The sequence below is a fragment of the Phalangium opilio genome, unplaced genomic scaffold (assembly GCF_054372755.1).
Source record: "Phalangium opilio isolate 3A_F unplaced genomic scaffold, DU_Popi_V2 ptg000113l_1, whole genome shotgun sequence".
Lineage (NCBI taxonomy): Eukaryota > Metazoa > Arthropoda > Arachnida > Opiliones > Phalangiidae > Phalangium > Phalangium opilio.
The window spans coordinates 5,952,953-5,978,502 of record NW_028324209.1 but is presented as its reverse complement, the minus strand read 5'-3'; the positions used below and the strand labels follow the sequence as shown (position 1 = coordinate 5,978,502).

The 25,550-nt window shown below is 34.5% G+C and overlaps 5 protein-coding genes and 5 non-coding genes across 17 annotated transcripts in view; 8 read left to right on the top strand and 2 right to left on the bottom strand.

Annotated features, from left to right (window-relative positions):
• Positions 1–39: 39 nt before the first annotated feature.
• On the bottom strand, positions 40–5,149 carry LOC149623576 (periodic tryptophan protein 2 homolog). 2 transcript variants are annotated; one of them, XM_089852585.1, is made up of 16 exons: positions 5,051–5,149; positions 4,816–4,938; positions 4,513–4,625; positions 4,249–4,443; positions 4,041–4,187; positions 3,842–3,977; positions 3,151–3,304; positions 3,023–3,074; positions 2,790–2,942; positions 2,372–2,728; positions 1,825–2,304; positions 1,622–1,769; positions 1,377–1,554; positions 1,074–1,292; positions 243–468; positions 40–188 (listed from the first exon to the last, which is right to left on the bottom strand). In XM_089852585.1, the coding sequence occupies exons 2-16, from the start codon at positions 4,831–4,833 to the stop codon at positions 68–70; spliced, it is 2,697 nt and encodes an 898-aa protein (XP_089708711.1). In that variant the 5' UTR covers positions 4,834–4,938; positions 5,051–5,149; the 3' UTR covers positions 40–67. The 2 variants fall into 2 exon arrangements, with proteins under 2 accessions (XP_089708711.1, XP_089708710.1); XM_089852584.1 differs by having other exon boundaries at positions 4,816–5,082.
• Positions 5,150–5,333: 184 nt separating this feature from the next.
• Vha16-1 (Vacuolar H[+] ATPase 16kD subunit 1) lies at positions 5,334–9,081 on the top strand. The gene is made up of 3 exons (XM_089852588.1): positions 5,334–5,543; positions 6,014–6,206; positions 6,302–9,081. The coding sequence occupies exons 1-3, from the start codon at positions 5,459–5,461 to the stop codon at positions 6,507–6,509; spliced, it is 486 nt and encodes a 161-aa protein (XP_089708714.1). The 5' UTR covers positions 5,334–5,458; the 3' UTR covers positions 6,510–9,081.
• Positions 9,082–11,262: 2,181 nt separating this feature from the next.
• On the top strand, positions 11,263–11,333 carry TRNAG-GCC (transfer RNA glycine (anticodon GCC)). The gene has a single exon. It is a non-coding gene; the product is annotated as a tRNA-Gly (tRNA).
• Positions 11,334–11,473: 140 nt separating this feature from the next.
• On the top strand, positions 11,474–11,544 carry TRNAG-GCC (transfer RNA glycine (anticodon GCC)). The gene has a single exon. It is a non-coding gene; the product is annotated as a tRNA-Gly (tRNA).
• A 431-nt stretch (positions 11,545–11,975) lies between these two features.
• TRNAG-GCC (transfer RNA glycine (anticodon GCC)) lies at positions 11,976–12,046 on the top strand. Its single transcript has one exon. It is a non-coding gene; the product is annotated as a tRNA-Gly (tRNA).
• Positions 12,047–12,883: 837 nt separating this feature from the next.
• On the top strand, positions 12,884–12,954 carry TRNAG-GCC (transfer RNA glycine (anticodon GCC)). The gene has a single exon. It is a non-coding gene; the product is annotated as a tRNA-Gly (tRNA).
• A 176-nt stretch (positions 12,955–13,130) lies between these two features.
• Positions 13,131–13,201, top strand: TRNAG-CCC (transfer RNA glycine (anticodon CCC)). Its single transcript has one exon. It is a non-coding gene; the product is annotated as a tRNA-Gly (tRNA).
• A 338-nt stretch (positions 13,202–13,539) lies between these two features.
• On the top strand, positions 13,540–14,973 carry LOC149623569 (apolipoprotein D-like). Of its 2 annotated transcripts, none has more exons than XM_089852580.1 (5): positions 13,540–13,717; positions 13,785–13,909; positions 14,017–14,060; positions 14,129–14,224; positions 14,816–14,973. In XM_089852580.1, the coding sequence occupies exons 1-5, from the start codon at positions 13,568–13,570 to the stop codon at positions 14,947–14,949; spliced, it is 549 nt and encodes a 182-aa protein (XP_089708706.1). In that variant the 5' UTR covers positions 13,540–13,567; the 3' UTR covers positions 14,950–14,973. The 2 variants fall into 2 exon arrangements, with proteins under 2 accessions (XP_089708706.1, XP_089708705.1); XM_089852579.1 differs by having other exon boundaries at positions 13,978–14,060.
• A 2,084-nt stretch (positions 14,974–17,057) lies between these two features.
• On the top strand, positions 17,058–19,103 carry LOC149623568 (uncharacterized). 6 transcript variants are annotated; one of them, XM_089852577.1, is made up of 6 exons: positions 17,058–17,193; positions 17,692–17,866; positions 17,932–18,068; positions 18,486–18,586; positions 18,674–18,763; positions 18,831–19,103. In XM_089852577.1, exons 2-6 carry the CDS (start codon positions 17,714–17,716, stop codon positions 18,992–18,994), a joined length of 645 nt encoding a protein of 214 aa, XP_089708703.1. In that variant the 5' UTR covers positions 17,058–17,193; positions 17,692–17,713; the 3' UTR covers positions 18,995–19,103. The 6 variants fall into 6 exon arrangements, with proteins under 6 accessions (XP_089708703.1, XP_089708704.1, XP_089708701.1 ...); XM_089852578.1 differs by having other exon boundaries at positions 17,060–17,193; positions 18,677–18,763; XM_089852575.1 differs by having other exon boundaries at positions 17,060–17,193; positions 18,483–18,586.
• Positions 19,084–25,550, bottom strand: part of Trap1 (TNF receptor associated protein 1) — a 44,053-nt gene continuing 37,586 nt past the window's right edge. The window contains exons 4-15 of the mRNA XM_089852562.1: positions 25,153–25,322; positions 24,474–24,583; positions 23,593–23,666; positions 21,206–21,491; positions 21,066–21,135; positions 20,414–20,561; positions 20,223–20,350; positions 19,957–20,144; positions 19,808–19,893; positions 19,581–19,726; positions 19,415–19,487; positions 19,084–19,235 (exon numbers count right to left, since the gene is read on the bottom strand). Of these exons, the coding sequence (XP_089708688.1) occupies positions 19,134–19,235; positions 19,415–19,487; positions 19,581–19,726; positions 19,808–19,893; positions 19,957–20,144; positions 20,223–20,350; positions 20,414–20,561; positions 21,066–21,135; positions 21,206–21,491; positions 23,593–23,666; positions 24,474–24,583; positions 25,153–25,322 (1,581 nt within the window). The 3' untranslated portion in view covers positions 19,084–19,133. The remainder of the gene's footprint in view (positions 19,236–19,414; positions 19,488–19,580; positions 19,727–19,807; positions 19,894–19,956; positions 20,145–20,222; positions 20,351–20,413; positions 20,562–21,065; positions 21,136–21,205; positions 21,492–23,592; positions 23,667–24,473; positions 24,584–25,152; positions 25,323–25,550) is intronic.

The window sequence follows — 25,550 nt, the reverse complement described above, 5'->3', positions numbered from 1 at the left end:
ATACATATATGCTTAAAAAATAAAGTAAACAACGCAATGTTATTTATAAAAATATTTAATTCCAAATTTAGTCATCAACAACCATTAATGGCGTTTCTTCTTGTTTAATTCGTTCTTCCTCCTCTTGTTTTTGTTTAATTTCGCCAGTTGATAGAACATATTGAATGGCGTATTTATTATGATCGCATCTATAATTTTAATTACAATTAACTACAGTTTTAATAATAATTATCGACACCTACATTTTTTCCAAATCTTCGTATTTTATGGTTAAATTCTTTTGTAATGTCCTTAAAATCCCCATGATGGAGGAGGAACGATTTTTAAGTTGCATTCCATGACAGACAAGTAAATTTTGTATCCAAGTTACGTAAAATTCGAGATATCTGCTTTTTTCAATTTGGGCCCCTAAGAAATTCAACGCCTTTTCGACATATAGTTGCGGCATGAATTGGGCGATTACCGGAACTACGAGAAAATAATAATCAGAGGTGTGCGAGTCCTCATTTTTAGGTTTCGAGTCCGAGTCCCGAGTCCTGGAAAAGTGGACTCGTCGAGTCCTCGAGTCCAATTTTTCAGGACTCGTCAAGTCCATCGAGTCCTTAAAACATGGTTTCGAGTCCATTTTTGAGTCTAAAAAACATGGTTTCGAGTCCAAAATTCTTAATCCGAGCCCAAAATTCGTCAAATTTACTCTTAAAACATTCTGTTTTTTTCTTTCTAATTGTTTCAAAACTAAACATTAATAGTAATTTTAACTTTTTTAAATATGAAAACGTTTTTATCAGTAGCTGATAAAGTTGGCTATTAAGTTGGTAAAGAAAAATGGACTCGACAAGCCCTAAACGGGTAATTTTAGGCCTTGGACAAGGACCCGGGTACCCGTTCGAGTCCTAGGAAAACCAATTTCGAGTCCGAGTCCGAGTAATTATTAATAATTCTCACAAAAACAAAAAGAGCCAACCAGCCAATCTCTCAGACTAAGAAAACTAAAAACCTACTATTTTTTCAGGAACAAAACTCAAAACTGCGCCCAAAAGCAACAAAAATAAAATATTTATAAGCTTACTTACCATGATTAAATGGAATATTTTCAAAGACTTCCGTGATTAATTTCTCTTCATTTAATCTAAAGGCCATTAAAAGGGCATCGGAGAACTTCTCCTCTTTCACGTTTTGCCTTATAGATTCGGGTGTCACTTCAATGTCAAGATCAAATGGATCAAAGACTAAATTATTGTCTAAGGAATATATTAACAGGCCTTCTGTCGTTGACGCTGAAAAAGCTCGACCTGTACACAGAAATAAGAATAAAAAATAAAAAATATTATTTTGAACCCCTATATTTAATTTTTTTTTTTTTTCTATGCTTTTACCAGTTGGTGAAAAACGAACGCAGGAGACTCTAACTTCCGGTTTAAAAGCGCGGGATGATTTGTCACCAATTCGAACTCCTGGTAAACTTATATCAACACTAGTTTCGTAATCCGGATCGCGACTTTCAATTAAAGCTATGTTTCCAAAATCAGTCATTTTACGTCTATTTATGAAATCCTAGAAGATTAAATTCAATTCAATTACAATTAAATGTTGTACAATATTTAATTCACGCAAAACTAACATCAACGGCATCCAAAGAATGATTACAAGTTATTTCAAACTTTTTCAACAAAATCATTTGTCTGACGTGATAAATACAGACATTTTTCGATTTTCCAGCGGCTAAAATGCATTCTCCATCAGCAGTGTAACATAATGTTGAAAAAGCTCTAAAGTAATTTCCATGTAAAATCTATCAAATTGAATGTTAAATCGAATACTAACTGAGCTCCGAGAAGTTTTTTGGCTGAAACTAAATCCGTATCTGACTTTCCACTTCCTAAATCATTCCTTCCTTCTATACTTCCAATTTGTACGGCATTATCAGGATCAAAAAACAATATTTGACCATCTAAAGTCGCAACTGCAATTTCAAATCCATCGGGACGAAATTCGCAGGTTAATCCTTCAGCTATAAGGGTGATTGTTTCGCGGCTGCCTTTGCTTTCAAAAACATCCCAGATTCGCAAAGTTTTGTCCCAAGATACACTGGCTAATATTGCTTTATTGGGACAGAATGAAACGCCTCCAACCGGAGCCTCGTGACCAGATAGAATTTCTAGTAACCTTCCAGTTTTGACTGACCAAACGTAAATTTCAAAAGAATCGAGAGAGCCAGCGCAAACTATTTCCCCACTGTTATCAACAGCTATACACGAAAATTGCGTGGGTCGCGGTGAGGTGAAAGTTCGGAAATTTCGATACCTAAAAATTTGGTTTCGCTGTTTTTTTTCAAGGGTTCCTGTAAAACCTTCTAGACTATAATTCATACCTCTGCAAATCAAAAGCTCGCACAGTCCCATCAATTGACGCGGAGATCAGTGCCTTCCCACTTTGAGTAAAAACCACTCCGGTAATTCCTCCTTTATGATCGTTAAACGTAACGAAACAAAACCCGGAACCAGAGTCCCAAACTTTGAGTTTTCCATCAACTCCTCCTGTAGCTATAAACTGCCCATCGGGTGAATAAGCCAGGCAATTTAAATTATTAAAATGGCCCTGTTGTTTCGTAACAAAGGATTCGCTTTGCCATTCCCAGACTACCAACTGTCCTTCTTTGGAAGCTCCCAAAGCGATCCAATCCCCTGAGGAATTGAATGCCAATGAAGATATACCATCATTTTCAATCCTATTCAAGTAATAAAATTAATTAAACTTTCAAATAAAAGGCTTAGCCTGAAAAATTATACTTTAGTGAATGAATCAGGTTGCAATCTGGCATTTCATGAAGTAAAAAGGATCCATTTGAAAAGCCAGTTACGAGTAAATGGTTCTTTTTATTGAAGGCGGATGAAGTTAGAACTACCGGACCAGACGCCTTAATACTATCTTTTAGAAAATGTCTAAAATAATTTTATCGCGTTAACTACTAAGTTAAATTCAAAACTAATTAAATTAATTTGCTAAAAGGAATTAAAATTACCGAGCTGCACGCTTGTATTTCAGTTTAATATCACTCTCTTCTATTTGAATATCTTTAATTGATAATTAGAGATAAGATAATTATATCGAAATTAAAAAAATTTAATCACAAAACCAAACCAAACCTACCAACTTCCATATTGTCACTATTTTCTGTAGAAGATTTCTTTCCGTCATCATCACTGGCAACTGTCCATTTTGTTGGTCCATCACTTACCAGATCCTTCATATCTAAACTAGCATCCCAGACACAAAGATGTCCATTACGACTTACAGTGTAAAGCTAATGGAAAAATTATACATTTATTTAATTAAATATGATACAATTGGCCTTATTCCTGATCAGCGCCACCGAGGCGTAGCGGCGACTTTTGGAACTATAATAATACGGTAGCCAATCAGAGGTGGCGCTGGAGTCGATGGACTCTGATGGAGATCTGTTATTTTCTCTGTTTTGATTATTACCACTTCAACTTCAAAAAACATGTTTAAACTAATTATTATGAACCAAATAATCTCCAAATAGACCAAAATCGAATGAAAACTTACTCCGAAAGTCTTATTTCATAATATTAGACGAATAAGAAAGGTAAAATCAACTTTTAATACTCTTGAAACCATATCGCTTGTTAAGCCTTGGCTATTGAAGTTGAAGGGGTAATAATCAAAACAGAAAAAATAACAGACCTCCATCAGAGTCCATCGACTCCAGCGCCACCTCTGATTGGCTACCGTATTATTATAGTTAAAAAAGTCGCCGCTACGCCTCGGTGGCGCTGATCAGGAATAAGGCCAATTACGACTTTAAAAATAAACCAACATCTAAGGAATTATCTTCAAAGTAGCATCCAATAATTCGATCACTATGTCCACTTAATGTATAAATCCCAATATTTTTCATTTTTTCAATGGCATAAAGCCTGGTGCACATATCTTTGCCTCCAACTACTACTATTCTGTATTAAAAACATATTATATTTGCCGAATTTAAATGTTTTCAATCATTTAACTGGTTTTACCTAGAATCCGAGGACCATTCTAAACACGTTACTTCATCATAACTGGCACAAAGTACCTTTTCCATACCAAATGGATTATATTCTCTAGTATGCCTACCAGGAGCTCGATAAACAAATACTTTATTGTCTTTAGTGAGAGCGAAATATCTAAAAAAAAAAGACTGGGAATGTTAAAAATAGGTCAAAATTAATACTAGATATTACTTGCTTTCCATTGGGACTAAATTTAACATCATGGATTGGTTTTTTGTATAGTTTTCGATGTAAAACTGTTTGGCTTATTAATGAACATAAGGAAAGCTCTCCAACTTCATTTATAGCTATGAGTAGATAACCATTAGGGGATAAAGCTATTGTTGTGAAGTTATAACGACTTTCAATGTTTAATGTTTCTGATTTATTGCTATATTTAAAAGATTCAAGAAATGAGAAATTTTCAATTTCAATCCAGGATTAATTGAAATATTATTACTTTTTCAAGTCAAATAAGGTGATACGGTTTCCAACAGGGCTCAAAACAGTATTGCCATCATGAGAGAAAAGCAAATTGCCTTTACGATACACAGACCCCAGGAGATTGGAAAACTGGGGTGAATTAATATTTAAATTAAACTATTTAATCTTAATAACTATATTCAAATGCAAGAGTACTTGATAATCTCTGCTTTAATTTTTTATGAAACTTAAAATTATGTATTCATGTGCCTCATCGTTCCCTATTTTATCAAGTACGCTTGCATTAATATATTCTAAAGAAATTAAATTTAAGTAATACTTTGTAAGCGAACTTCATTTTTGTATTTGGTGTATGTTGCTTTACTAAGCCTTGGTCATTATTTTTGTAAATTTGGTTATTTTACCAAAATTATTTTGAATTATTGCATAAAACGTTTGAAAACTGTATAAAAACGTTTATTTTTGAGTTTTAAATACTTAAATGTAATTAGACATAAACATTTTCACTAAAAACTCGATATAAAGTCGTTCAAAATTTGAAATTTTAACCTTACCACGTGGTTGACATTTAATTAAAAAATAGAAATTTTAGCAGACGCTTGTTAAAAAATCACATGGGTTATACAACGTCATAAAATTAATGCCAATAGTATTATCGTAAAAAATCAATGAAATTTGTTCAGCATCAGAGACATCTATTTTTAAATATATGAAAGTTTTTGTAACACGAGTTTTGATTCGCTTATGATAACACGCTTAGCCAATGAATGAATTCGTATCATCAAGGGCTTCCCGGTGACGCAAAGAGCAAATCACATGACGCTAGGTTCATTTTCGGCGAGCTGAGTTTTCTACTCGGCCATTTTTGTGGGTTGATCCTTCGATACGCAGCCGGCGAGGAAGTTCAAGTCCTAATTAATAGTCTTAATTTTAAATTTAAATCACATTTAACTTAATTCAAAATGTCGAGCGAAATCGGAGAAGCTAATCCAATTTACGGCCCATTTTTCGGCGTTATGGGATCGGCCGCGGCGATGGTTTTCAGTGGTATGTATTTGCTCTGAAAATTTTAGGTGAAAAGTAGGCCTAACAGTGCGAGGGTGTTTTTCTGTGGAAAAATTGTAGGGCAATTTGATAAATTTTATACGCGGTTGTAACCTAAATCGTCCGTGGTTGATTTGATTATTCGTACGCAATTTTCCGAATTAGGGGAAAATATAAAATAGCGGTTCACCCCACTAGGCTTAGCAACATATAGGCCAACTATGTAAGGCTTTACCTCAGATTAAGATTAGAACCAATGGGTAATTTTTCTCGCGTATTTGTATTGTTTACTAACTATGGAATTAAGGACCCGCGAAAACACTATCATATTTCCCCAATTTCACATATAACAGTGATATTGGTTTGTTATTTTTATAATTAGAGCAGCCCTTATGTTAGCACTCTATATAATGCACCCATTTTGATGTATAAGAAGACCTGAGCTAATTAAGTTCAAATTAAAACCCCTTTAGCGTTAGGAGCCGCTTATGGTACAGCCAAATCTGGTACCGGTATCGCCGCCATGTCAGTTATGCGACCAGAACTTATCATGAAATCCATTATCCCAGTTGTTATGGCTGGTATTATTGCTATTTACGGTCTCGTAGTAGCTGTCCTAATTGCAAACAGCATCAAATCACCAACAGACGGATACCTATTATACCAGTGAGTATAAAACCATCTTTGATCGAGTTTAAGTTTAATGTATAGTTCCATCCCCATTCATATACATTGTGTTATGTTATTTTTTTGTTTTGTAGGGGTTTCTTGCATTTGGGTGCTGGCCTTAGTGTAGGTCTAAGTGGTTTGGCAGCCGGTTTTGCTATTGGTATCGTGGGTGATGCTGGTGTTCGAGGAACAGCGCAGCAACCCAGGCTGTTCGTCGGTATGATTTTAATTCTCATTTTTGCTGAAGTCTTAGGTCTATACGGTTTGATCGTGGCGCTTATACTCACTACCAGAGGTTGAATTTTCTTTAATTACGTTAAACCCTCTTTTGGGAGAAACGAAAAAAAATTCCATTAACTTTATTTAAACAAAAAATTATTATATCAGAAAAAGAACTATAACAAAACAAATACTAAACCAAATTCCGTAAAATAAAAAGAAAAATAGTAGTTTAGCAATTATTTTGCAAAACCTGGGAAGAGTATTGTTTAAATTAAATTTTTGAGGGAAATTAAGAAAACCAAACCAAAAAAAAAAAAAATTGACATGAAAAGCACATTTTTTAGGCCAGAAAATATTAACATTTTAAAAAAAAAAAGTATAAAAGTAAAAGTACCGGCAAACCTTTTTTAAAATAATATTAAAACTAACGGGATTTAACTAGAAAATAACTACATAAATGATAATATAAGATGCCATTGTATTAAATCATAATTTTTTTAGCCATTTTTCAGGGTTATATGTCATGAATAATGACTTATAGCTATTTTGGTAGCTATAAAATGAAATACCTCTTCTAGGTTTTAGCTTAGAGCTTAGTAACTTGGCAAGTTAGGCCCAAATAGACCAGCAAAAAAAAAAAAAAATAATTATGTTGTAAACCTTGATTGTTACAACAACACTCCTTTATTTGTTATTCCTGGTCTATTTTTTGACCTACTTTTTCTTGGTTTGAAACCAAGTCATTATCATGACTCTAACCCTTAAAATAATTTCCTCCAATAACTTGTTTTTTTTTGTTTCCAATCAATATTTTTGCACGATATTTTTCTTTCCTTCAACTTAAATAAATAAATATTTAAATTAATTAACCTTAATCTTTATTTTTAATATGTATAATTATTAATTAATTTGTTTTCTGGGGTTTTTTTTGCTTCGTGCAAATCAAGCCTAAAACTTTTGCAAAGGCCTACTTGTGTGTCTTCTAATTAATAATTAATTGTTCAACCCTACAACAAAATATTTCTACACCTCCCCCATCTCCTCTTTGTCCTATTAAAAAAAAAACAACGCCTACTATTACTCGTTATCACACTTATATCATAATATAACTAACAGATAAGAAACAAAGTCATTCTAGTCCTGTTGGGGCCTAATCTAAGAATTATCATTATAAAAATACGCGATGCCTGTTGATCAATAGCTTAGCTTGTAATTATGCGTTAAATTAAAAAGTACACTTAAACTGATATACAAAGGAAAAAAATGGACATAATTTTATTTAAAAGAATATATTTGTATGGTTTTTTTTTCCAATTTTGATTTTTTTTTTTTTTTTTTGTAAATTAAAGATTAATCTGTTTATTCTTTTTTTCAAAAACCCCAAAACAACGTGGTTTTTTTCTCCTCAGTGTTTTAAAACAAAAATAAATGGTGTAATTATTAAAGATGTATTTGGCCTATAATTAATTTAATTTAATTTAATTTAATTACTTGACTGAAAAACGTAATGTGGTGGCAAAGATTTACTTACATTTAGTGAACAAAGAAACAAATTGGATGGGTGGGGGTCAGTTATTGGAATATTTAGCAATATTTAAATTACGAAGAAATTTTAATCCATGCACAGTTTTTGTAATTGGAATCTCGGGATTAAAAAAAAAATTTATTGGGATTTTAAATTTAATAAAATAAAATAAAAAATTAATATTCAAAGTTTTGGGGAGTTGAATGTAGTTTTGGGTTTAAATTTAAAGCTTTCGCTTGGTGTTTATGACTTATAAACCAACAAACAGAAATAGTTTTTGATGGGGTCTCAAATTGAAATTAATTAGTTTTTTGGGTTAATTATTATTAGATCAAGAATTAATTTTAATAATTGATCTTAATAATGATGAAAACTTAGGGGGTATTATTTATTAATAATTTTCCCATCGAATTTGACCTTTATAATTGGCCTAAACATGATAAAAATTCCATCTAAACAGAACTAACTCTACATTCCACGTTTTAAAACTTTTACGTTAAAAGATTCAGAAAAATCAATGTGAAGTTTTTAGTTATGTGTTTTGAATAAATTCAAATATTAAATGATTATTAATTAACAAAGCAAAATCGTTAATATTAATCACTCATGCGATATTGTAAATTTTTAATTTCATTGGGAAAAATGGGCGGGGCATAAAATAAATGTGAAAAAAAAAATAATAATAATAATAATAAGACTTGAAATCCCAAAAAAAAATATATTAAAGAAATTCAGGATTATATAAAAAAAAAGTTCACCCAAGAATTAAATGTGTTGTGATTGTCTTTAATCGTAGTTTCTGTGGTGAAAAAACAAAAAAAAAAGTTGTAAATTATATGAAAAAGAAATTAAGAAAAACCAAAACAGTTTTTTCTCCGATTCAGATTTATGTGTGAATGATCAATCAATGTTACGTGTGAATTTATGTTCCTTTATCACTTTTTGGAATGTCTGAATAAAAAAAAAGATTTAACGAAAAACCAAACCATAACATAGGGAAACAGATAAAACAAATTCTTTGAAAATAAAAAAAAAAAAAAATCCATGAAATACGTTTACTGGTAGAAGAATGTACTGTAGTATATTATTGTAAAATAAAATTAAAAAAAATGAAATTGAAAGCTATTTTGTGAAGTTTAATTAGTTGCTATCCTAATTATATAATTAAGGATTTTTTGGGGGTTTCTAGAAGTTCATAAATAGAAGTAAAAGATGCCAGACCATTGCTTTCCAAAGAAGCAATAAATAAATTTATGAAACGGTTTCATTTATTTATCTGCTTCAAACTCAAGTGGTGTTTTTATTTTTATTTTTATAACAGTAACTTTGGATGGAAATATTAATATTTTTCAAGTATATACATTTTCTAGTTTAAAAACACGATTAGATTTGACATTATAGGCTGCAAATACTTCAATATTAACATTGAATAATTTCGTCCCACTAGTAAGTTTAAAATAATATTGTTAAATATTCCGAGCCAAGTTACCTATATCCTTTTGCTAAAACAAAAGAGTACTTTCTTTTATTTCTAGAGGTAATTAGTCCTACAATGTAAATGTTTCAGATTTTTTGGCACATTGTAAAATCTGCACTTTCATCTGATAAATGCGCTGTTTTTTATTCTTTTTCACGATTTGTGGGGTACAGGCGCCAACGTTTTCTTCTAGCATTTAAGTAGGCAACCGCGATAATGAAGTAGACTTCATTCTTGCTAAAAAAAAAAAAAAAAAGGTTTCAACACACTTGTTACAATATCGACGTTATACGCCAGTAAAGTCACACTCGCATGTACCATACGATCGTATTTAATCTCTATTCCAAATTATAGATACGTTTTTTCTATCACGAGATTATGCGCAAAGGGGTCAAATGTTCCGTGCTGATACTCTTGTAAGCCCCAGTATGAAACTATCCCTTTATAATCTCAAAGAAACATTATCTCGCACGGTTTTGATTACGGGCTTATTTTCAAGGATTAATTTAACACTGTGTACTGTAAAATTGTAAGCGAAATCATGAGAGTGGTCCTTTAATCAGTCGATTACATTAATCCCTTTAGTACAGTCACAGCGTGTTCGTGGCCCTTCAATTTAATTTTTCAATTAATTAAATTTCCCACAAATCTAGGTTACGAAGCGCCTCGGGTAGGCTTATTATCTTGGGTATTTAAAGAACAGGTAAAGTAAGTTCTTAGATAACAGTTCAACTGAATAAATCGATTTTTAGAACCACGTTGCGATTCAAAACCAATACCAATCCATTCGATGTAAAATGAAGTAGTACTTTTTCCATCCTTTTCAGATCGATGTTATAGTGTTTCGCAAATTGCAAGCGTGTTGTAGTACAGTTGTAAAACGCATCTATATCTACATATTCAGAGGTACAGGTTATAGTAACACATGTGTAATTTGCAACAGGTATACGTTTGTTTTTTGTCTTTTATCTGAAGAGCGTCAAAAGCTTTTATCTAGAAACTATCTGATGAATCAATTCCTTTCTTTACAATGTAGGCCTATAATAATCCCGTGACATTCTAATTTACGATGCGTAAGATTTAAAAACGCCTTTTTTCGATATAATGATGAGACTAAAAGGCGTAACAAAGAATGATTTGGATAAATTTTATTACAAATAAAAATGTTGCGTAACGAAACAAAAACTTGTATTTATTTTCTTTTTAAATATTTCCCGCCAATATTTTTCATTTCAAAATCTCCCATGCGTTGACGCCACCTATCAAAAAGAGCTTTTTTGACGTCATGCGCTTGCGCATCTAGAAAGACAAATTTCAAGTCTAAACTTGGAGAGTATAAATTTGAGCGGCAAAATCACGTTGTGATGATTTTATCTTCAATTTACGTTAATATTCTTAAGTAATAGTAATTAATTTTAGGCAAGAAAGCTTTAAGAACGTGTTGGAAGTAATTTCAATAGTTTTTCGATTCCGAAACAAGCTATTTTCATGGAGTGGAATACCCTAAAGATTCTGTTAGAGCTAAGCCTAACTCAAACTTGACATCAAGCAAGCTGGCCATGGCTGGTGCATCATTGCATGGCCGGCCCATAGCCCATGGCAAGGCATAACTAGAAAGCAATTACAAGTGTATGATCGCGATTTGTGTTTGTGCTCTTTATGGATAAATTATATTATTGAGAAGATACTACAATATCTAATCGTAACTGGAAAAGTTGGTGAGTTTTTATAACTTTCGTTGGTCTTACTTTGTTATCTATGGGTGACGACATATTCGGTGCTTGCACAATGGCCAAGTCCATTCTTCAATATGAGTGGGAGTTATGTAAGCATCGGTGGTTCAATGGTAGAATTCTCGCCTGCCACGCGGGAGGTCCGGGTTCGATTCCCGGCCGATGCAGTGTAAATTTTTTCTTTTTGCATCAATTAATTTTTAACATTACACGTTAGACCCTTACTATTAAATGTTTTTAATTTTGATTCAAATGTTATTCTGAAAACGGAAAAAAAGTTCAAAATTTAAGTTGTGCATTATGTAGAGCATCGGTGGTTCAATGGTAGAATTCTCGCCTGCCACGCGGGAGGTCCGGGTTCGATTCCCGGCCGATGCATAATTTTAGGCTAATTATGCATTGGGATATCTGGAAATCTCCCGATTCCCCTTAAAACATGAAAAAATCGTATTTCTGGCTATATCTTGATGCTATGGCATGGTAAAACATTTTTTAATGAGGCCAACTAGCCTAGGTCTTTATAAACATGATCTTTAAAACTGGTCGAAAAAATTATGATTTTGAACGATCTACAGGCATCATGCATTTTTTAAGCTAATTATGTATTTAAATTTAACAATTGATATTTCTGGCTACGCAATGGCGCTAAGATCCTATATAATCATCTGAATTTGAAATCAACTCAGCATCTTGCTTTTCTCTATAATTTTCCCGCGCGCCTCAACTCAAGTTTCTAAATAAGGAAAAGAAATTCTGACCAACAAGAGCTTTAAAAATGTTGGAAAAATAATGCTGTTGCGAAATATCAAGCATCGGTGGTTCAATGGTAGAATTCTCGCCTGCCACGCGGGAGGTCCGGGTTCGATTCCCGGCCGATGCATAATTTTAGGCTAATTATGCATTGGGATATTTGGAAATCTCCTGATTCCCCTTAAAATATGAAAAAATCGTATTTCTGGCTATACCTTTATGCTATGGCATGCTAATACATTTTTTAATGAGGCCAACTAGCCTAGATCTTTAAAAATGGTCGAAAAATTATGATTTTGAACGATCTACATTCATCATGCATTTTTTAAGCTAATTATATACTTAAATTTAACAATTGATATTTCTGGCTACGCAATGGCGCTAAGATCCTATTAATCTTCTGAATTTGAAATCAACTCAGCATCTTGCTTTTCTCTATGAATTTTCCCGCGCGCCTCAACTCAAGTTTCTATCAATGAGATAGAATATATATATAAACCTAGAGTCACAACGTGGGATCTCGAGATCGACGATTCGCGATACACTTTTTGTCGAGCATGAATCTTTATCAAATACGGGTGGCGCCGCCTATTAATCACTTGAAGAACTTTTTATTACCGTCTGCTGTCAAAATAGTTTTTTAAACGTGTTAAATAAAATAAGCAAGTTAAATAATAAAAACTCTAGTCCTTTTTAATCTAATAAATAGATGAAATAAAAATTATAACGATGTTTCTGATTGAAAATAAGCGAGTAAAAGTTGTAATTAGTTCCGCTAGAGGCTCACAGGTGGCGCTGTCATGTTTTGATAAACTTGCTTGATAAAAAAAATGTGTATCGCGGTAAGCCGATTTGAATTGGAACTCTATCTATCTCATTGGTTTCTATATTCTAAATAAGGAAAAGAAATTCTGACCAACGAGAGCTTTAAAAATGTCGGCAAAATAATGATGATCCGAGATATCAAGCATCGGTGGTTCAATGGTAGAATTCTCGCCTGCCACGCGGGAGGTCCGGGTTCGATTCCCGGCCGATGCAATGACTATTAATTTTGCATCATTTGACAATCTTATTGAATTACCATGTAATACCGTTAGGTCTAAAATATTTGGGTGTTATCCGGTTTAAATTATACGTACGTTCAAATATTTGAGCTAGTGATATATGTTATGTTACGAAAGTCAGAGAAAAAAAATCATAGGCAATGTCTCTAGGCATCGGTGGTTCAATGGTAGAATTCTCGCCTCCCACGCGGGTGATCCGGGTTCGATTCCCGGCCGATGCAACTTTTTTTTTCGTTTGTAATTAAATTAATTGTGATTTAGTGCATCGTGCAATTTTCTTAAAGGGATATTTCGGCGTTTCTATTTTGTATAAAGGGATATTGACACTACAAAAACAAAGGAAATAGTTAAGAAATGTTTTGGGATCAACATGAAACCTCGTAAATTGAATTTATAACTCTCGTATAATTTTCATACTGATATTTTATTTTCTGTTGATTTCAAAAATACATGGGTATACACTTTTAAAAAGAGTTTAGGACTTTAGATTGAATTTATGAAATGGAACATGTACAATTTTTATCAGCAAAGCAATGCAGGTGTAAATTCAACAAATACGCGATTGTAGAGTTAGTCGAGAACGAAATATGGCAGAATATAGAAGCTTTTTAGTGATCTTATACATTATTATAAAGTTTTTCGCGATTAATTCAAGTCAGTCGGAAAAATTAGGCGATTTTGAATACCATCTCGATAAATGCCCTTATATCCATCCAGTCTATCTCGATCAAAATAAGGTAGATTCTCATGACGATTTAATATACTTAATATTAAATACGTAAAGCTAACCGAGTAAAATTTTAGTATCAAGGTATCTGGTATAACGTAGAGCGAGCTCGAGAAACATCTGACACTTGTCCCATATACAACTACACCCTCGACGACACCGATAAACTTTTATTGACAAATGACGTCATCGTAAAAGCGACGTATTTATTTAGTTTTTCACTTATTTTAATCAAATTGAAAATAATATTAGTTTTATATATATATATAGAAAAGCGAGCAAAAATTACACATATCATATTACTCTAAGGAAATCTGATAACCCTACAGGAACTGTATTGGATATAGAAGAATGTATATATATTTTATTAATTGGAATATGTTTCGTATTTTGACGTTTAATTTTGAGTTTGCGTTATTAGTTGACTCTGGACATAATTATTACATTTTGGACACCGATTACGTCTCGTACGCCATTGAATTCACTTGCCAGGTGTATGATCCAAATCCACCTATTCGTACGTTAACTTTATAATTGGCCAAATGACGCGAGTGACGAAGTTTTACTATTGAATTTGTCAGTTTTTAACTAGATTTTTAATGACAATGAAAATGGAAGAGATATATAGTTCTTAGAAGCTGGCAAGTTCAATTAGCAGGGTTCATACAAATCTGGAAATCTGACCTGGAAAACTCGGGGAAATAAATAGGTGACAAAAAATCAGGGAAATTTCGAATTTTTAGTAAAATTCAGGGAATTCAGGGAAGTTTGGGAGGTTTGAGTAAGTTTGCTCTGAAGGGTTTGCTTCAACTATAATAAAAACCCATTCCCCCCGTTGTTATTACTCCATGAATGGGAAAAAACCAGGAAAGTGAGGGAAATATATGGGAAAACCTGAAAATTCAGGGAAATTTATGGGAAAACCCTGGAAAATTTAGGCAAATATATGGGAAAACCTGGAAACTTACGGAATTATATGGGAAAAACCCTGGAAAAGTCAGGGAAATATATGGAAAAACCTGGAAAACTTAGAGAAATCAGTTTTCCAAAGGTTGTATGAACTCTGATTAATAACAATATAGTAATATATTTTGTTAAATAACTTCAGTTTATATATGGATTCAGTCCAGATCTAAGCAACTGTCTTCTGAAACAAAAGGCATCGTTCAAAACGTCCTTCAAAAGAACGGAGTGGCCAATGTTCCCCTACATACCGCCTATGACCCGCAGAAATGCCAATAACTCCGGAGACAAAAATGAATGAAAATGAAATGGTAGCAAACGATTTTAAACACGGTCATTAAACTCGTAATGATTTGAACGAATAATGCCTAATTATGCTAATAAGACTTTGGGGAGGGGTGGCAAAAAAGAGCCGGTTCCACCGTAATTTTATTAAATGAAATAAGATGGTAGATCTGGAAAAAAGGTTTCCAACTAACGACTAAAATACTAATGGAGGGGGAAAATGACAATTTTTTCTATACAGAGCTCTACTAATTGCTACATTTAATTATTCTTGTAATAGGGGTTGATATGGTCACATGGTTAATTTTACGCGATTATTACGTTGATTGATTTTCATAGATGCCGATGCGGTCTCAATTAATTAGCACTAATTTAAATTGATCCCGAGACCCTCCAGACCATTTCATACCCTCCCTAACCGTCCAATATACCTTATAGTTTTCGGATAATCCACCATCTGCAGAATCCCTTATGACATTCAGAAGTTAATTTTTATTGTGCGTTTTCTTAAATCGAGTACAACTACAACACATGCAGGTACAATAATAATGCTTTCATGGTATTATTACCTGTGGTAAGCGGCCTAAAAACACTCAGGGAGCGGTTGTACCTGTATTTCTCCCTCGATTTATCTGCCGTAAATTCGACCTAGGTCGGTTACCCGCGCGCGTGGTCCTGGTCCATCCTTTTAAAAGTCATTTTCTGTATTCGGGGCGGCGTCTCGGAACATTACCAAAAACAAAATTGATGGCAGGATGTGCTCAAGCTACTCGTTTAGCTCTAGACCATAGTTTTCTTCTTTTTTTTACAAAAAAAGTTTCATTCGCACCTTGCCAACATTAATTATACATTTATCACAGAAACTCTTAAAATCAGATCTGAACCCGTTTAGGGTTACTTAGAAAAACCGAATTGGTTTTCTTTTTCTTTTAATTTTTAGAACACATTGGAATTTAAATGAATGTTATTTCCATATCGTACACCTTTCAAATAGTAACATCAAGAACCCATATACGACGTGAGAACATTTATAGAAAACATTAATTATACATTTATCACAGAAACTCTTAAAATCAGCTCTGAACCCGTTTAGGGTTACTTAGAAAAACCGAATTGGTTTTCTTTTTCTATTAATTTTTAGAACACATTGGAATTTAAATGAATATTATTTCCATATTGTACACCTTTCAAATAGTAACACCAAGAACCCATATATGACGTGAGAACGTTTAAAGAAAGAACTGGGCTGTATTACAGTGATCTCCGAAGATTTTCCCTCCCACTATTTCCGATTCTCTCACACTAAATCATAGTGGGAAGCTTATTAAATACCCAATGGAAAAACCTGAGATGTTTTTAGTTCTTGGTGACACTTTGACACTAATTCACTAATCAATCCCGAACGTCACTTTTACCTTTGGCAGTACATGGCCGCCATTATGAGGTATAGGTTTCAACAGGAATACATATAACTAATAGGAATCATCGTGCCCCCATATCTCCAAAGTTAATTTGTATGTTTATTTTTGGGGGCCGGTCTTGAGTAATTCGACACGCCTCTTAATCCTGACACCTTTTTAGCTGCAATTTCATTGGTTGGTAGGCGCAGCGAAATAGATTATTTGCCAGGTAAAGCTCGTCCTACATAATTATTAGTCTAGATCTTCCCACAAATTCCGCCAAGATACGTTGAGTGAAAATGGATACGCGATGATTCCTGATACCTGTATGTATTCCCGCGGTTTCAATCAATGCCAGAATCTAATTTTCTAATGCGGCTTCGACTCGTCTGGTAAATTTCCAATTTCATTTTGTCATAAGAGTAATTATATAATGACGTGAGTTTGTTGAACCGTGCATGGTACATTGGATTAAGCTACCTTTCTCGGTTTAGTCTTCGAGTTAGAACAATAGAGAGTTGAAGTCAAACTTCTTAATATTGCCAATGTCTTGACGTCCAACGTTTTCCCTCAAATTTGATTAACGCTTAATCTCTCTAATCATTATTATTATTAGAGTTGTTAGAAATGAAGGGGTTTCCCTAAAGGGGTAACATCCTGACATAATTGACAACATTTGAAGAATGACCGCCTATAGTTTTTAAAGGAGTTCTTCCCCATCCTTTTATCTACCCTCCCTATCGCAAACACGGGATTAAAAAGGTATCTTAAGCTCATCTTCAATCCTAAACACGTTGCATTTCTTTACGAGAATCCGACTGAAACACTTCGTTCAAAGGTAAAATTTTCTATTTTTCAAACCCCTAAATTAAAGAGCCTTAATATTTACGTTATTCGGAACCGATAGATTGTGAGAATTGTCTCGGAAAGCGGTGGTGCCAATTGGTTGACGGTGTTCTTCTATCTTCTTTTCTCATAAACAAGAAATAAATTTTTAGCTTAGTTTTAAAGAATGCGAATAATTATCCCTAATTTGCGGTTTCTCATTTGATATATTTTATGAAATTGACCGAAAAATGTCTAGTCTAGCATCCTAGATGTTAATCCGCAGCTCTTTTATCTTCAGAAACTTGTAAATGAAAAGGTTAAATTGAGGAAAGCACCCGTGATTTTTCTCACACCTTTAATGATCTGGCGCTAGACGTTTTTGGGCAATTGTTTTCAACATCTATTAGTTCCGTTGTAGTTGGATAATTTAATACCAAAAAATTGTATATATTGGCTCTTATTTAAGTCCTAAATTATTCATTTGTATTAATTCTGGATTAATTTTCAGACTTAAATATAATTAAGATAAAATGAAGAAGGTTGTAAGTTCGATTTTATTGTTGGCTACGTTATTTTCACTCGGTTATTCGGCACCCAGTGAAGACACGGTTACCGTGAAAGAATCCGTTCCCACGAAGATTTGTCCCAAAATTGAGGAGTTTGTTGACATTAATTTGGACAAGGTAAGTTACATTTTTAACCTTAATTTATATAAGTATAATAATTATTTTCGTTATAAATTTTATAGTATATTGGTAAGAAATGGTACAGCGTATATCGCCCAAGCGAACTAGACCATGAATGGTGTACTACTTATAAGTACATCTTGGATAAGGATGATAATGGAAAATTGAAGCCATTTTTAAATAAGACTATCACGTACAAGTAAGATTTGACGTATAAACGTTTTCTATCATTGAGACAGTATAAAATTTCACGGTCAACTTGTAAAGTCCATATTCTTGGGTTCGGTCGTAGACTGCCTGCTTGGCGTTTTCTATGTTAATTTTGGGGGTTTTCCAAGCCGCTGAAAGCTTATAATAGGGTCTAGAACCATAACGGAAAAGATCTACAATGATCTACTTGAAGAATTAGTTTTATAATCTAACTTAGTTTAACGTGTAAAATTTAACCTGGTCAAAGACAGCGTTAATTATAGCGTAATTTCTTGGTAGGTCTGATTTTACCTTTGCTAGGAGCAATATGTGACCTCGCGCGAAACCACAGAAACGTTGAACAATTTGGACCTTAGGAAACTGAAGAAAATATAGTCGATAATACATATATTTTTGTCTTCAGCAGGTCGAATAGCACAGCTCCACGCTGCCACGATTCTGATAAAATTGAACTGGCAATTTTGAGTAGCAACGACTATAAAGGCACCGTATTTGCCTACGAAGACCGTAAGTTGACCGTATACTAAACAAAGCGTTTACGCAAAATCTCTATTCTTCAATTTTGACAACTTTCCATTGAAGTTTTCCCATTAGCAGATCATTCTTACAACTACACCGTAATCGCAACCGATTACGAAAGTTACTCCATCGAATATCGATGCGAAAATGGAGAAGGACCCCAAAGTAATTAGTAATTAAGCCTAATTAATTAAACTCGGTTAATTTTAATCACGGATATCTCGTATATCAGTATGGGTACATAGCATCGAACCCCAATTGAACGCCGAAAACGAGAAACTGGTTCAACACAGTTTAAAATTGAGGGGACTTCCCGCTTTGGAGACCTTGAACAAAGTGAACCATTCCGAGTGCGCCAAATCGGAACAACAATGCACCAAGAACAAGATTAAATAAGGTCAAAGGTCACCATGAATAATGTATTATTTTTGTACCACCATATATGTAACTGGTTTTACGTATAAAATAAAAAACAACAAAAACTCTTTGACAGAGTTTTAAATAAGGTCTTTATTCATTTTCATTGAACATGAATTTAATGTTTTTCTAATAGTTTGGCTAACAGTACATTAAGATTGCCAGTTAATTTACGCGGGTCATCCACTAATCCAGCTGTAACCATCGCGTTTTCAAATAACTGAAAACATAATATTAACAGATATTAATATTACGTGTTAAAAGGGTTCTAAATTAGCCTAGAAAAGAAGGTTAATTTATGAGTAATAAGTTCCTTCAAAGAATGTAAACGATTGGTCTATACCCGCTTTCAGGGCTGTAGCTCGTAAATGGTCTATTTTTGTATAATTTGTTGTTTACCTGATTGGCTACAAGTTCCGCTAATTCCGGGTTGTTTTTTGCAAGTTCGCCTAATTTCTTCATTATTGAATGTCTGTTTGAATAAAATTAATTAAGCGTATAATTCGATTAAACCGTTCAATATATCAGGATTTCAAATAAAATTAACAAAATCTTCTATATTTACTCTAGGTTGATTTCTAAAGTTGGCTCCAAAAGTTTGAGACGTTGGTCTTCAGGCATGGACTGCATAGACGTCCTGACAAAATGACGAGCAGCGGCCATCTCCTCAACACTGACTAGGCATGGGTGAGTGGACAATCTTTTGGTTACCTTAATTAATTAATTAATTAATTAAAAATAAGAGTCTAAATGTCGCCATAAGTTAATTAGTTGGGTATAGAAATTACGTACCTTGACTTTGGAAACTTTACCCTTAAGAGTCGATTTCAAAAAATCGACCAGATCTTTAGCATTAACGGCGTTCGGACTTCCTTCAACTATGTAGTAGAAAGAATTATATTTTTATAATCCTGACCAGAATATTTAAATACTGTACTTACCACCGCCCAACAAGGGGTCCTCCTCCTTCTCTCTCCTCATTTCCTTTTCAACGGAAGTCAGGCTCTTCCTGTTAAACTGTTGTAGTTGAATCATGACCAGTTCGTCATAGGGTTCGTAACAGAAAAGAACCTCGACGTTCTTAGCTTTAACCGCTTCGTAATACGGGGAAGCTTCGGCCAATTGACGGCTATTGTTTTTGGGTACGAGACACGATTAAACTTACTAAGGTTCAGTGTATAGGGAATGGTATGACTGATTGAAAAACCTTGGAGCGGCCATGAAGTAGATGTCACCTTGTCCCTCCTTCATACGACTACAATACTCTGCCATAGTCACCTTTTCACCCTCTGGTTTTAAAGATGATTCGAATTGAAGTAGTTTAGCGATTTCTTCCTAAAACGGGATACGAGTCAAGGTTAAATTTTTAATCACGATTTTAAGAATTATTTATCGGACCTTTTCATTTTGTTCGTGGCTCGTTAAGATGCCTTCCTTCAAGAATATGGAGTAATCCTTGTAGAAAATCTCGTAACTCTCGCGGTCTTTTCTCATTTGGTCAAATAAGTGTCGGACCATTCGGTTCGTAATCACCGTCCTGATTTTTCTGTAATAGACCCCCAAAGAACATATATAATATTTCAAATTTTAAGTATATAATACTTCTGCTATTAGCAGACGTATATAATACTTCTCTTCGAGAGAAGTGTACCACAAAGTGGGGTAAGTGTAACGTCACTCTTCCCAACATCGGATCGCTTAGAGCAAGGTTACTTAACCGAATCACATACACGATAAATAGTTCCCTCATCATTACTCTATTAGCGTTTAAATATTTGGCAAGACGGGCTTGTGCATTTTTGTCCCACGTCAAGACGAGGTTTGTGGGATGATTGCTGGGGATTTAGTGCCAAACAACTATAGAATTCACCTTACGGTGCGATGCCCATTTGTAGTTTGATGAGCGGGAAAGCAAACAAAAGGGTGAGCCTCTGAAGAATGACGTTACACAACTAAAGCATTAAGAGGATACAGAGTGTCATCCTTCTCCTATTATCCCCTTCTGCTATTAGCTATAGTACTGACAAACCCAGTCACTGAAAAATTATACCTTATAAGCGCGCTATCTTGCAACAACTCTCTACTCAAATTCAATGGAATATCTTCACTGTCAACCACACCTGCAAAGTTAATTGGGATTAAATTAAAACAGAACTCGTAAAGCTCAATGCGCTTATAGGGAACCCTCACCCTTGACAAATCGAAGCCATTTCGGAAGCACATTTTCGGCCTTATTTTTGATTAAAACCTTTCTAGAGTAGAGGGCTACTCCCGTGGGATGATCCGGGGCTTCCCTACTCATCTCGAAAAGGCCGGGTTTACCCTCGGGAACGTATAATAGGCATCGAATACTTAGGGGAACGTCCGTATTGAAATGTAAGACAAATCGCGGAACATCGTAAGAATTGGCCACGAATCTGTAAAATTCAGTGTGTTGTTCCCTAGTAACGCTCTTGGGCTCCATTAACCATAGGGCCTGTAATTGAAAGACAATTCGCGTGTTTATGTCAGTACGAGGATTAATTTTATTCTGAAATCTATAAAGGTGTCGGCTGATTGATTGATCAAGGTCCAGTCCAAACCGCTTTCCCTACGAAGGTGTAATAGACCTTTTCGACGTAATAAAGGGGTAGGTAACCTTCAGTATCGGGACGTACAAGGGGGTTGATCCCTCGCGCACTCTCATGATACAAAAATACTACAGCGCAGGTGAAGAAAAGCGAGATGGAAGGCGAAGTTCTACCCCCTCTTAGTCGCATCGAAATGGTGTATTTTAGCAGGACACTACTCTAGTCAATGATGAATATAGTTCCAATCCACGACCATCTTGGAAAATGGCGACCGAATATGTTAAAAAGCCCCCTTCAACTGAGACATTAGGTATTTTATTTAAACCTTTTTGGAGATTGTTTTGTCGAATTAAATACATTGTAAAATAGGGAGTTAAATAGATGGATCCACGGTCTTTCGCGTAAATCTCTTGAAAATGACAAAGAAATAATGGAAAAGCGGCGGCGGCGGCGGCGTCAGTTTTTGAAAAGGCAGGCAGGCAAGTCGGACCCTATTATTAAATTATTTCTCCCGGCATCCTCTTCGCCGAGCGTAAAACGCGCGCTATTTCTCTTTTAACATAATATTCCATTCCATAAACCATCCGAAACAGAACCGTACGCTTTAAAAGGCAATATAGCAAGACAACCATTTTGGGACGCAAAACGTTTAATTTTGAAGAGGATTTAGAGAAACGTTCCTTAGCGTGATAACCTTAGAACTTCTTTTCCCAGCGATGCTAAATATACTTGGGTGGAACAGATCATAGAAACACTTAATTTGAGTAAAATGGTGGCTATACTGTTAGCGGAAACGTAATTGGTAATTTGGTACGATAAATGTCGGATCTATGACATAGACTTTTCGATGTATAAAAGGTGGTAAGCAATTAACATTCAGACTTGGGACATACAAGGGGGTTGATATATTGCCGTCTCCGAGTAATCTCATGATACAAAAAGACTACAGCGCAGGCGTCAAAAAGCGAGATGGAAGGCAAAGTTTTACCCCGTGTCTTTCCCTCGTGTTACATCGAAATGGTTTAGCAGTAAGAATTGATTTGTATCTGTTCCACCCTGTATATAAAAACCTTTACCTTCACGTTACACTCTGCCTACGAAAAGGAAAATATAATTTTGCTAGCGTGCCTTTAATTTAAAGATCTTGTATAGAAAATGCTTTTTTCTCCATTGACTGCCCCCGCCTCTAGTTCTAGTTTCAAATGCCCGAGGCGACACTCTTCGAGTAGAGAGATGATGTTCCTAAAGTCGTGACTGCGAGGCCAATCTAGGGTCAAAACTGGCTAGCTCCAAAAAAAAAATACATATATATTTTTATCATAAAAGCGATTTTGCAGCGGGTTGTGGAGAAGCGGCGCGGTGCGCTATGTTTGGCATTCAAAATGAACGTCGCCCGATATTTTTAATAGCCTATAGTGAAGAAACGCGGCTTTTAACTTAATTTTATAGTTCCGCGCTGATTTATAGCACGCTGATCTTTAAACTGTTGCGAGCGAAATTGAAAGAACAAGAAAAAGAAAATTTCAAAAGACTTTCAATTAGATTTTTACTATTTTTCGATACGCCTTCGCGACATAATATAAAAATTGCGCATTTATAATTTATTCTGGTTTATTGGGACGATCGTAAATTAATGAACTTACCGTATGTTCCGTCTAAATCCTCGGGGAATTAAATATTTGACAAAAAAACTCGGGCAAAACACAGGGAAGTTTAGGCTTTTTAGTAAAATTCAGATAAATTTTTCAGATTTGAGTAAGTTTGCTCTGAAGGGATTGCTTCAAATATAAAAAACCCCTCCAGTTGTTATTACTACATATATGGGAAAAAGTCTTGAAAACTCAGGGAAATACATGGGAAAAAACACTGAAAATTTGGGAAATCGGTGTTGCAAATGTTGTATGAACCTTAACCCTATATCATTCAAAAATTCCTTTAACGACCCGGGTACTATATACAATTTTATATATACTCTTAAATAGTTAAATATTTTAAGGCAATATTTACCTGCAAGGAATTCACTTTGGTTCCATTGAGAAAAATAGGACTTCCCACGAAATTGCTGTATTTTTTGATAACCTCTGGAATGTAAACGTTTTCCGAAGAATTATTATACTTTCAGTGAATTCTGACAACATAGCCCAAGAGGCTAGTCACTTATACACCCAAATTTCGATTTTCTATGATTTTTCTCACTATATTTAGTTAGTTCAGGGATGGATTTAATTTTAGAAGTAGGAATGGAGAACAGAGTAATCTGGGCGCGCGTCAAAGTCCCGGACCCCCTTCCACGGGACGGAGGGGTATGAAAGAAGAGGCGACAGAGGTAAAAAGGAATTAACGTATTTTTCGCCGTCCCCGTCAGCAACATCATCAAAACGTAGTTAAAGTGGGCCAATAAGATAATTTAAACTTTTCGTTACGTGTTGGAGGGAGGGGCTCTATACTGGGCTATGAGTCGGACTGAAGTAAATACTAACCGTTCTTCCATTCCTACTTCTAAAATTAAATCTATCCCTGGTTATAGTTAGTTACCCCTCGAAAGCTTTAATTTGAACTCAAAAAAGATTTTTTTTTTCTAAACTAAATGAACTCCCACGCTATCTTAAATTGTTTCTAACTGTAATTAATAATAAGGTCGCATAAATGCGGCCAGCGGTCTTCAAGAAAAGAAATTATTTATGGGAATTTTTCGTTTTTAACAAATGGGCGGAGGTTTATATTCTCAGTCCTTAAAAAGCTCGCGCATGAGAGAGAGATTATGGCGGGAAAGAAACTTAAATTAATTAATAGTCTTAATTAGTAAATGGATATTTTTCAAAGGAGGAAATTAACAATTACTGGGGTTTCTTTAAACATGATCTAGGGTTACGGTAATATTTACTTACCTTTTATCGTTTCTTCGTCCGAAAACTCTCTGCAATCCGTTTTTAAATGTAATACTATTTTAGTTCCGATTTGTACGCCTTCGGATTGACATATTTCATACGTTCCACTTCTGCGATATTAATTTTAAATTTGTTTGTAGTGACCATTTGCTACAGTCTCGGATATTCATTAAAACATGTGAAACATACTAATTAATATAATAGACCAGGCTGAGGAATAAGGAGGTGACCATGGACAAATGTCCACTTTAAAAATTAGCTGGATCAGCTTAGAAATTAAATGCTTGGGGGCATGAAGTGATATCTAGTTTATTAGGGAGAAGGTATAAATTCTCCGCATTTCCAGCTTTATCTCCAGTCCAAACGTAGGTCCGGAGTTAATCCACGCCTCTAAAGTACAACCAGCATCTCATTGGTTCTTAAAAACTCACTTCAGCGCGACGCGAATGACGAAATAGCCCGGCCTCCTTTTACGTCCCTAATTGTATTTCGAAAGGGGGACTGGGACTATGGCACGCGAATACTTAGGCATCTTATACCTTCTCCCTTGTCACTTCTTGTTGGGGATCTACTCTTAATTAATATATTTAAACAAAACGTTTCAAGATTAACGTTACGAACTGTTTAACACACGTTTTACATGAGTTAATGAATATGCAAGATTATATTTTGATCCTACCCGTCGCTTGACCATTTATAACCCTCGCTACCATCAATTGCTGATCGAGAGTAAACTTCCACTTTGTCGGCGACCATAAAAGTCGAATAGAAACCCACACCAAACTGACCAATTATATTGCTAGCTGATGAACTGGCAGACTGAGATTTTTCAAGCTCTTCCAAAAATGCCTAAACATATTTTATAAACAATATTAGAAAATGTTTGAGAGATATGAAATTGATTTTTATTAAGGTAAAATAACCTTAAGAATTATTTGTAAATTAAAATTTTGTTAAGAATACGCTATACATAGAATTGTGGAAAAGTGACCTAATTGTAAGATCATGGCAAATAGAGAATGCAATTAATAACAAAAGTGAAGAAAACACATTCACGGGTGCCTCGCCTTCTTCTTA

Bases quoted from the DNA above. Each gene is read 5' to 3' on its own strand.
- LOC149623576 (XM_089852585.1), bottom strand. The intron at 4,188-4,248 runs GCAAGTAATATC...TTTTTTTTTTAG, and splicing joins AAATTTAGTCCCAATGGAAA to ATATTTCGCTCTCACTAAAG. The intron at 3,075-3,150 runs GTAGGTTTGGTT...TATCAATTAAAG, and splicing joins TAGTGACAATATGGAAGTTG to ATATTCAAATAGAAGAGAGT.
- Vha16-1 (XM_089852588.1), top strand. From the start codon at position 5,459: ATGTCGAGCGAAATCGGAGAAGCTAATCCAATTTACGGCCCATTTTTC. The intron at 5,544-6,013 runs GTATGTATTTGC...AAACCCCTTTAG, and splicing joins CGCGGCGATGGTTTTCAGTG to CGTTAGGAGCCGCTTATGGT. The intron at 6,207-6,301 runs GTGAGTATAAAA...TTTGTTTTGTAG, and splicing joins GACGGATACCTATTATACCA to GGGTTTCTTGCATTTGGGTG.
- LOC149623569 (XM_089852579.1), top strand. From the start codon at position 13,568: ATGGCAGAATATAGAAGCTTTTTAGTGATCTTATACATTATTATAAAG. The intron at 13,718-13,784 runs GTAGATTCTCAT...GTAAAATTTTAG, and splicing joins TCTATCTCGATCAAAATAAG to TATCAAGGTATCTGGTATAA. The intron at 14,225-14,815 runs GTACGTTAACTT...AAATAACTTCAG, and splicing joins TGATCCAAATCCACCTATTC to TTTATATATGGATTCAGTCC.
- LOC149623568 (XM_089852573.1), top strand. From the start codon at position 17,714: ATGAAGAAGGTTGTAAGTTCGATTTTATTGTTGGCTACGTTATTTTCA. The intron at 18,587-18,661 runs GTAAGTTGACCG...TTTCCATTGAAG, and splicing joins CGTATTTGCCTACGAAGACC to TTTTCCCATTAGCAGATCAT. The intron at 18,764-18,830 runs GTAATTAGTAAT...CTCGTATATCAG, and splicing joins AAATGGAGAAGGACCCCAAA to TATGGGTACATAGCATCGAA.